The following is a 10,740-nucleotide window of genomic DNA, read 5'->3' on the forward strand; positions in this document are numbered from 1 at the left end:
AGGGGCTTATGTTCAGCTGACTATCCATCATGTCTCCGAACTTTCTCTCGAAACACTGATCCTTGGGATGGGCTCCCATTCCATTTCCAGATGTATGACTTTACACTTGGTGATAGTGAAACAGGCTGTATGAGCTGGACACCAGCAAAGAAAGGCACATCAATTAACTGAAAAGCGTATAAACCTTAGCATGCCTGAAAATTTTGTGAGTTGTTAGCATTTCAGTCTCCTGTTGCTCCTCCAATAGCTATTAGGTAAAGCTTCTGGCTTCAGTTCTGAGGAACTAACAGGAAGATGTTGGTCATTCTGAAAGGGGAGAGGAGTTCACAGAAATTTTATTTCAGAACGTGTCAGCAGCTGGCAGTTATGGACAGTGAACGAGTAACAACATGTTTCCAAGAACCTGAACTTTATCATAAAACATTGACAAAGGATCTGAATTATTTTTTGTTTAGGGATTGTCATTGTCTGCTACATTTTAAACTTAAATTGCCTCATAAATGCTCCAAAATGCATGCATTAAGTAGACTGTGCCACATTTCTAGTGCAAATTCTGACCTCAGCTATCAGATTATGAGCTGTTTCTGTAAACACCTACTATGGGACATGCTGAAAAGCAACACCAAAAATCCTGAAAGCTATCCTATTAAAGGCGACCAATTACACCAAATTACTGCCTCAAACGCAGCTACACTTAAGTATTAGTTTCCACACTATGTACTAACATTTTGCAGCTGTTACCTGAAAGAGGATTTCAGAGACAGGCAAGAAAAATGAGCTGCTTAAGTACCATGAAAACCAAATTAACTTTCTCCTCACTAATGCTTTGCAATGTACTCCTTTAAACAAAATCTGGGACCTATAGGGCACTCTTATCAGACAAGCAAGGTTCTACAGAACCGATTAACTTAATGAGCTAATATTTTATGCTCTCTACCTATCACACAATGTCTGTGATCCATTTGTATGGCTTTTTTATGTTCACAAAATGCTTGTCTGTTAAGATACTAGAACATGTGTGAGTCAGAGGAAAATAAGTGAAAATGGTGTGGAGAAGTAGTGAACACACTTCCAACTGTAACAAATGAACAGGGATACCAAGGTCAACGACTTTCTTTGGGTACAGCTCCCCCAACATGCAAAATTCATTGCTCGTTGGTGCAATTCTGAACTGAAGTAACCCTGTACTCTTACAAAATCAATTCTATTAATCATGCAAAGTGATTATTCTAATTTTCACTGTAACATTTTTCCCCTTCATCCAGCAACTTTACAAAAATGCTTTTCTTCCTTGTAAAATAGCTTATCACTCACTTTATGAAGATGCCTAATGAAATACTTTTATGGTTTCAAACTCATTCACACATTAAACCTCTTTCAAGCATGTAGTCCTATTACTTGCACTGAATAGCTGTGAGGAAATGCTCATTTTTTCTGATTTAGTGCACTTAGCTTAAATGGACCAAGGTGTTGGTACTTTTGTATTTAGGCACAAGCAGCTGTGTTACTACATTCTGGAGCTTGGCTCAGTATAGGGGAATTTTTAGTTCTGGTTTTAGAACTCTGTTGTTCAAGTAGCTGGAAACACCCAGTGACTGACACTCAGCTCTTTTGCCAGTGTCCAAACACATTCACAAATAAAAGCACTCAACTATTTTTAGTTAAGCTGCCATCATAAATTTCCATGTTATTTAAAAACTAGCTTCTGAGAAACTTTAATAAGCTAGAACTGTTGTTAAGTTTTATTTAAATTGAAGTGCAGAACTAGGCTCTTGCAGAAATTGTTATTAAAATCAATGACAGTGAATTTTATAAGGAGAGCCTTCACTGGCACTTTTAATACAGCTTGCCTGTACCTGATCTGAAAAAAACCCAAGTATTTCAGTCAGAGTAGACACAACTTGTTGATCTGTTGCACCAAATGCCTCAGCAAGCTAAGACTCCTCCAGTAAAGTGCTTGCAAGATGAGGAATCAGGCTGAATGCCGAGTTACATGTTTTACCAGTCTCTGGCTTTCTAATCAGTTCTCTGCTACACCTACACATTTATCAGCAACTGTTCATATCCTCATGAATACTGTGCTCTTCTACTTTATAGTACCTGCAGTCTAACACTGCAAACAAATTATGTCATTAAACTGAGTGATTACATTTAATGTGGAAAAAAGTACTATTTTGTTAAGTACTTTATACTTCCTTGGCAAAAATTACCTGAAGATGTTCGAAGTTTGAATTATCCAGCTCAGAGGTTCCCAGCACTGGAAGGACATCAACTGACTGCAGAAAGTCCAGAGGAGGGTCATGAGGAAGATTAGGGGGGATGGAGCACCTCACCCATAAGGAAAGGCTAAAAGAACCAGAATTATTCAGCCTGGACAAGAGAAGATTTCAAGGTGACCTGACTGTTGCCTTCCAGTACCCGAAGGGAGCCTACAATAAGCCTTATTTACCTGGGTATGCAGGGACAGGACAAGGGGCAATGACTTCAAATTGAGAGTAGATTTTAGTAGATTTTAGGAAGAAATTATTTACTGTGAGGATGGTGAGGCACTGGAATAGGTTGCTCAGAGAAGCTGTGGATGCCCCATTCCTGGAAGTGCTCAAGGCCAGGTTGGATGGAGCTCTGAACAACCTGGTTTAGTGAATGATGTTCATGGCAGGGGCATGGAAACTAGATCTTATAGAAAATAGAACTTGAAAATCCCTTCCAACACAGGCCACTCTATGATTCTCTGATCTTAAGATGTTAAGAACAGATTTACATTTGCTTTCTTTACATAAAAAGATTTTCACATAGCTTTCTGGTGCACTACAACTAAGCAGGAACCCTGCCCACTCAACAACAGCACACAGCTCAGTTTGTGATTTATTGTTGCAACAAAAAACCTCATCTACTACCTGCAAAATGCTTCCAAGTTTTCTTCCTCCAAATTAATGTTAAGCAGTATCTACATACTGCTAATTCAAACTATGGTTCTTTGAAACACATGACTCCAAACTGAATCTCACAAATGTTGCCACTTCAGAAGAAGATCACAAAAAGACACCAATCAAGACAACAGACTGTTTTGTGCAAGATTGTTTTATTAACAGACCAGACTTCGAAATATTGCAGCTGGGCATCTTTACCTGTAAGGCAAAGAAGAAAAAGGTATAATTAGGCACATGTAGATCTCAAACATGAAAGTGTAATACATTTTTACAGTTTGTAATTTTGGCTAAAAACACTCCTTTTGTTTCACTGGATTTCAGACTGCAGTAGTCTCACACACGGTAACTAATTTCTACATTAACATCTCTTCACTGCAAACTGAAATTTTGAGTACCAAACCTAACAGGATGAACATTTCCACCTTGAACCACTGATACCTATACTTGATATTTAAAGACATGCCAAGATATTGTGCAATTCTAACTTTTGCTGCACTCTCATTTTTGGCACATTTCAGAGACTGTTTACATGCAAAAATGAAAGCAGAAAAGCTGACTTGAGTCCAGTTCCTGTAAAGTTTGCTTGAAAAATTGATGAAATTCAGTATGTTGCCAATACTTATGTTGCTTTCAAGCAACATACAGCAAATATGCTGCTTTCAAGTACTATGCTCTTTCCTCCCAGTCTATACAAAGGAATCAGTACTGGAAGTCTATTTTTTCATTCACTTGAGAATATAATTTAAGAAGTAAGTGACAAATAGAATAAGAAATAAAGACAAACAGCAGGAAACAATCTACTTATAGGAAAGAGGAATACTCTTCTTCAGATACACAGCCCTTCATAATGACATTACCTGGAGAAAGTACTGCCTGTGTGTCACCTGAACCTACTACTCTAGTTTGCCCACAGCCTCAGTAGGAACTACAACATTCTTCTTTCTACATGTAGGCTACCTGAATTTTAAACATGCACTCTATTCACAACAGCAGGAAAGGAAAGTTGAGGAGACAAGAACAAGCAGTTATCTTAGATTTAGTCTGCAGGAAAGGCATAACAACTGCTTATAAGCATAAAATAAGAAACTGCAAGGTCACTTCCTAAATTAAAGATGAAGTAAAGCTCTAATGTATGCCACTTATATGGCATTGCTGAGCAAGTCCAGTGAAAAACATGAATGAATATCCCCTGTTTCTCTGCCAAAACACCAACCCTTCACAGGCACTTACAACAACTGCAATAGTGAGCTAGAAGCTTCCCATCTCTAGGAATGCTCCTGAAAACAACACTACCAGTGTAGATCTGCCTTTCCTTTAGCAGGGAAGATAGAGCAGAAAGGATCTACACTAAAGAAAAGCTGCAGTGTTTCCATGAAAAACAGCATCATGCTCAGAAACCAGACAGGAGCACACAGTCCTCCTCAGCCTTGCTTATGCACTAACTTCAAGGACACATTTGACAGTACTGAAGTTTCTGCCACCAGCAGCAAAATTTCTACAAGAATGGTAGTGGGAGTACCTTAACATCATCCCAGGCACCAAACATTACAGCAATTCTGCTCCTCAGAGCTACCAACATCCTCCTATAGTTGAGCTAAAAAGCTTTGCAAGAACACTGTCCCCAGTAAGGAACTATTTCCTGAAGCTGGAATTTCCACATGCCATGTAAACAGTGCTTTAAAACTCTGACTTCACAGATGGGAGATAACAGCACAACATGCAAGGAGCTTGAACTGAGGAAATCAGCAGCCTACAAAAAACGCTTCAAGAATTAACGCTGTCAATCAAATGGAAAGTATTTCCTAGATCTCCTTTAGCTCTTTAGACAGAAAGCAGAGCCCAATGAGCTCAATTTGTTGGGCCTTGGCTATAAGAGTATTTTTAAAAGACTGGAGGGAAAAAAACACCTAAAGTAGCAAAACAAAACATAAAACTTCTTTCCCCTCAGAAACTTTAATTTCCAAATTTCAAAAAATTCAATTTCTGAATCATCCAAATGGAACTGTACCTATTTTAAATTGTAAAGTCACAACACTACTCATTTTTATGTAACAATCCTCTGAAGCTATAAATTCATCTGAAAATTGTGTATCTAATCTAAAAGAAAAAACAGAATCTCACAAAAAACAGTCAAACAAAAGCCCTACACCAAACAAATCCCAACAAGCCAAACAAAAACAACCCCATTTTGACTCTAGAGGAATTAGTTTGGGGAAAATTAGGTTTTTGTTTGACATCCTTTCCAAACACCCTAAGACAATGAAGTTTTCCTTAATTCCAGCATACCTGTCAAACCAAAAAGATATTTGACTGAAACCAAGATATGGGCAACACTGAAGGTAGTTTAGTGTCTAAAAAGCAAAGCGAAGTACAAGAACTCTGAAAAATGTGTTGGCTTTGAATGGTACAGACTTCTCACCAAAGCAGGAACAGCAGAGTGACAACAATAGATAAGACATTGTTTAGAGTAGGTCCTACATTTAGGACTCAGCAGTCACTGTTAAATCACTTCAAGTGCTAGCAGACCTTCTCATTTCTAAAGGACAGACTACTCAAATGGGCAAATCAGTCTTTCAAAATTACCAACTTGGCCACTATACATGAAAGCTTTAAATGAATCATTCAGAAGCTTGAACAAGCTGAAAATTTAGACCAGTCTTAATCAGGCTCTTCTAGAAAACCTGAAAAAAAATGGTACTTGCAATCACAAGATTTCAATCATATTAACAAGTTTTTAATGAAGCTTAAAAGTTTCAGCCAGGATCTCAAGGCTTCCCAACATAAAATAAGGCTTTAAAACAAGTTATTGGTAATGTTTGTATCTCCTAAACATATCAGTGACACTGACAATTTAACTTCCTAAATGTTTAAGCTTTAGTAAGACTTCCAAAATAAATCCAGAACGCCATATTGTTCAAGTAGCTTTGTACTGTAGGTACCACCCAAGAATGAATGAGCATCTATTAAACTTGAATGTCTGACAAATGACAGCAGCCTGCAGAGCTGAACACCAGACAGCCTTGGGCAGTATCTCACCATTAGTTCATTCTCCTTATGAGTCTGTTGATCTGGTCTTCTCTGTTACCAGCATCCCCACCTTCCACAAAGTGGATTGTTTTCTTCTTCATTCCACCCCGAGGAGAGGATAACTTGAAGGGCCAAAGGAAGTTGTTCACAACTTTGAAGTTCTTGCCAACAGTGTAAATTTCATGGATCACATCTTCCATGCAGATGATGCCAAGCTTTCCTAAAATTCAGACACAGTTTTCAGAAAGACTTCAGAGGCACTGGTCAGTAACAAACTAAAAATTATCATGTTGTTACTGTCATGCTTACTTATTTTGATAAACTTCAGGAAGTCAGAAAACCACTCACTTTGTCATGAAACTGAATGACTGACTTTTCCAATTAAAATGGATTATCTCCAGCCAAGTAAAAATTTAGATGGCATACTTGGCAAGAGGCGTCAGTTTCAACTGTTAAATATTTGCTGTCAGCAGTGAGGAACAACAAAAAACAACCCGCACTTACTGAATCTTACCAAACACTGTTCTTTGGAGAAAAGCTAGATTAAATCCACTGCAATGTTTAACTCAGGGAAATTCACTAGCTATTAGGTTGCTGAATAAATGCTAAAGCATGTTTCCTTAATGCTTTTCCAGAGTCTTCAGCAATATGTTACAACTCTTGTAAAACACAATGCTAAAAAGAGATTACAACAGAATACATGTATCTTTTGGATGCTTATCCCCTGCACAGGAAAAGAAAGAGCCATGACACAGCCTAATCTGAAGGAAAATGCAAATTAACTGCCCAAAAAAGGGAGATACTTGAGTGGTCACTTTCACTCATTCTGGCATGACTGCAAGAGAAGGGAGCTTCCCAGAGCAGCCTGTATCCTAACTGTTCACCATGCTTTGCTTTTACAGAATACACTGATCACTATACTACCTAGTTCTTTCAACAAGTTTAAAAAGTCTGTTTACCAGATCACAAAAGTCAAAGACAAAATGTCTAATATTAAAGTTCAAAGCTATGATGACTCCTTCAGGGTACAGCGGTTTTTCTTTACTCAAAGACCTGCTGACCTCATAAAGGTCAAGGAGGCTACATTTACCATCACAAATTTAAAAGGCTAAAATTTGATTCTTTACGCCTGTTTTCAATACTTTATGATGGAAGTTACTTCCAGCTTGCTTTGCATTAAACAATTAGGACAGAAGTAGAGATCACAACTGAACAGCAGTGCACTGCAGTGAGACTTGGGGACAGCTGCCCAGCCGAGCACTGATCTCCCCGTTTGCCCAGCAGAAGTTACCAAGGCGTTTCTGGATCAGGCGGTTGTCGGTCAGAGCAATGCGCTGCTTGTTGATCTTGCCGTAACCTCGCTTGTAGATCAGCTCATGCACGGACTTCAGGTTGGGGTAACTGAAACAAAACAGTCACATTCAAAAAAGGAATTCTAAGTCTTTGCAAGCCTCATTTCATGGCGGCTTTAACATCCCTGACTTGGACTTCCATACCAAATAACTAAAGATCATTTCAGCATGCCCACATGTAAACACAGAAGCAAATCTCACACCAAGTTCCCAAGAACATCAGTATGAGAGTGCAATCATACCTAGCAGTCGTTACCTTTAAAGCACTGCCTTAACCACATTTTCAATTCCAAGATGGGAAAGCACACAGAAGATTAAAAACCCCTGCAAGTCCAGCATAGCAAAATGCAAAACCCACTCAACACTTGCACTCTGATTAGGTACGACTGGGCCTTGTGCCTTTCACTGACCCCCAGGCAATGTAGGGTTCCACAATCCGCAGCATGTTGATAGAGGCTTTGTTGAGCTTCACGAAGGTGCCGTTGAAGATCTGCCGCAGGCGAAGAAGCTGCAGAACCTTGCGAACCTTCGGGCTGACACCGTTGGTACTGGAGAGCAAAGTGAAACAGCCTGAGTTATCAACATCCCAGAAACACGAGGTATCAGGTTAAAAACAACCCCAAACACAACGGCACTGCGCCCATACAAAAACACAGTTCATGAATTACACAAAGCAAGCTTAGTAAATTAATTTACTATTACAATGTATTTCAGTATGAAGTTAAAACATCCATTTCCATGTAAAGAACTAAGCATTATACTGAAACAATTTAGAACTCGCCTTGCACTGTCATGAACATATTTCTTCCAATCACACTTATTTTTTTAGTTTTCTGTAACACTTTACCAGAGTAGAACAAAACAAACACTTGAGGAACAGCTCGGCAGAATGTTTGGGAATAGGGGCATGTAATTTTATCAAGTTAAAGGTGAGAAAGAATAATTGTCTGCACGTATTTTCAGCCGTGTCTTCTTAAAAATTAGGGATTCCTAAAGACAGCAAAATTATTTAGCCCTTAATTAAACACACCTTAAGGGCATGTACAATATCTACCAGCAACTCCTCAAGCCATTTGTAAAAGGCTTTATCTTATTAATGTATAAAACAGAGAGGTAACAAGAGAGCCACCTTCAATACTCTTGAACATAAAATTGCTTATTTCTGTACCCAAGCTTACCCTCTTATCCTGATCACAAAAGCCAGTTTGGGCTCAGCTGGCACGTAGTAGTTGCCAGCTTTGCGGGCCATCCTGGCCATGCGGATCTCCTGCCTGTACATGTGCCTGTACTCCTTGTGGTAAGCCTGGGCTCTCGCATAGATCAGCTTCCTTTGTGCCTTGCGGTACTGCAACAAATGAGAAATTGTTTAAAGTCAGAAAATGCCTTTGAACACATGAAAATCACCTTCAAGTAACATGCCATACTGCAGAACTGCCACCAGGTTACACAGATCAGTATCACACAGCTCAGAACACCCTCAGTGATGCTGCAGAGAAGCTGGCAGGCTGCTACACAGCAAGCCATGCTATCATTCCTGACTCTCCATCAGCACAGTGGTAATGAAGAGAAATGGGTACAAATTGAAAGCTGGACAATTTAGGTTAGATATAAGGAAGAAATGATGAATTGCAAAGACAGTGAGACACTGAAATGGGTTGCCCGGAGCAGCTGTGGATAGGCCAACCCTAACAGTGCTCAAAGCCAGGCTGGATTGGATCTTTGAGCAACCAGGTCGAGTGGAAGGTGTCTCAGTCCATGGCACAGGGGTTGGAACTAGATGATCTTAAAGCCCCCTTGTAAGCCCCTACAGCTCTAGGATTCTCTGATCACACACCAAGCTCCCCTTACAAAGGCTATAACCCCTGACCCGTACCTTACAGACAGCCGTGCACTTCACCCTTAACTCAGCCCAGAACTTTGTCATCAGCCACTAAAAGCCTCTTTCAGTCCAAAACTTCAAGAAAATATCAACACACTGTGAATTTCTGTACTGCATCACACCAGCAGCAGCAGCAGCAGCTGCTACTGCAGCAGATAAGCAATCTCAGTGAAAGGATCAGAGAATATTCACCTTTTTTATAGCCAAAATCTTCTTCTGACGTTTGGCCTTCATGACCGCATAGGCCTGCCGCTTCTTCAGCAGGCTCTCGGGCACCGAGGGCACCTTCTTTACTCTACATGAGAGCACAAACAAAAGCTTTTAGCTGCTGGAAAGAAACACGGTGACAGTACACGTGACAAACACCAAAACTTTTAAACAGAGCATGTGTGCAGGCCTTGCTACCTTGAGCCACTTCACTGCATCTTCCTCATCCTCACTATTCCCAGGCCTGGAACAGCATCCCAGGACAGCTCCCTGGCACTGAGCAGGGTGATGATCTGGTTCAGAACCTGCACCACCCACATTTTGTGCCAGACAAGAAACCCTGACAGACCCACCAGAGCTGCACACAACCACGAACACACAGACCTGTTCTACTTTGCTACAACTGGTAAGAAAACAAAGACCTTTCAAGGTAACTTCTCTCTGGACAATGAACGTTTTAACAGGTACTTGAGCAGCAAAAGCTTATTTGAAAGTACTGTGAAATTTATTTGACAGGACTCTCAACTTGCTCAGACTATCACAGAGTGGGTGATGCTGGAAGGGACCACAGTGGGTCACCTGGTCCAACCTCCCTGCTCAAGCAGGAACGTCCCAGAGCACATGGCACAGGATTGCACCCGGATGGTTTTGAACACCCCCGGGAGGGAGACTCCACAACCTCTCTGGGCAACCTGTTCCAGTGCATGGTGACTCGTACGGAAGAGAAGCTTCTCCTCAACTTCAGGCAGAGCTTCCTGACATCACCGTGCCCCGTTCCCTCCCGTCCCGGAGATTTAAAAGTCTCAGACACGACAAAACTTGCCAGAACAGCGTTTACAGAGCCACAGCCACCCTGAGGAGCGCCGACACCAGCCCGGCGCACAATCACTCCCTGCTCCCGCCCCAGCACAGCCCTGCTCGCCCGCCCAGCCCGGAGGAACTCGCCGCCCCGGCCCCTATTCCCGGCCGCCACGGCGCTCGGGGCCCACTCTCCCTCCCCACCCCGCCAAGGGCCTGCGGCCGCAGCCGCCGCCCGCGGAAGGCCCGGGCCGGTGGCGGCTCCATCTCCGCCGCGCAGGTCCTTCCCCTGCCACCGCTCCCAGCCCCGGCGGAGGCGCGGCGGCCCCAGAGGCGGTGTGGGCAGGGCTCGGGCGGCGCGGCGGCCGCGGATGGCGGCGGATGGCGGCGCGAGGGACGGGACTCACTCCTTGTCCGCCATGGTCAGCGCCGGAAGAGAGGGGGGTGCGCGTGCGCGGCGCGCTCTTAGCTCATTCGCCCGCTAGACGAGGCCCTGCCCGCCGGCAGGACCCCGAGTTTGGACGTCCACCGTTGTGCCTGACCGCTG

At 42.1% G+C, this 10,740-nt stretch overlaps 1 protein-coding gene across 1 annotated transcript; it reads right to left on the bottom strand.

Moving 5' to 3' along the window:
• Positions 1-3,063: 3,063 nt before the first annotated feature.
• On the bottom strand, positions 3,064-10,740 carry RPL7 (ribosomal protein L7). Its single transcript, XM_005479369.4, has 7 exons — positions 10,601-10,740; positions 9,381-9,483; positions 8,488-8,654; positions 7,720-7,857; positions 7,249-7,358; positions 5,967-6,177; positions 3,064-3,128 (listed from the first exon to the last, which is right to left on the bottom strand). The coding sequence occupies exons 1-6, from the start codon at positions 10,612-10,614 to the stop codon at positions 5,969-5,971; spliced, it is 741 nt and encodes a 246-aa protein (XP_005479426.2). The 5' UTR covers positions 10,615-10,740; the 3' UTR covers positions 3,064-3,128; positions 5,967-5,968.

The sequence above is a fragment of the Zonotrichia albicollis genome, chromosome 1 (assembly GCF_047830755.1).
Source record: "Zonotrichia albicollis isolate bZonAlb1 chromosome 1, bZonAlb1.hap1, whole genome shotgun sequence".
Taxonomy (NCBI): Eukaryota; Metazoa; Chordata; class Aves; order Passeriformes; family Passerellidae; genus Zonotrichia; species Zonotrichia albicollis.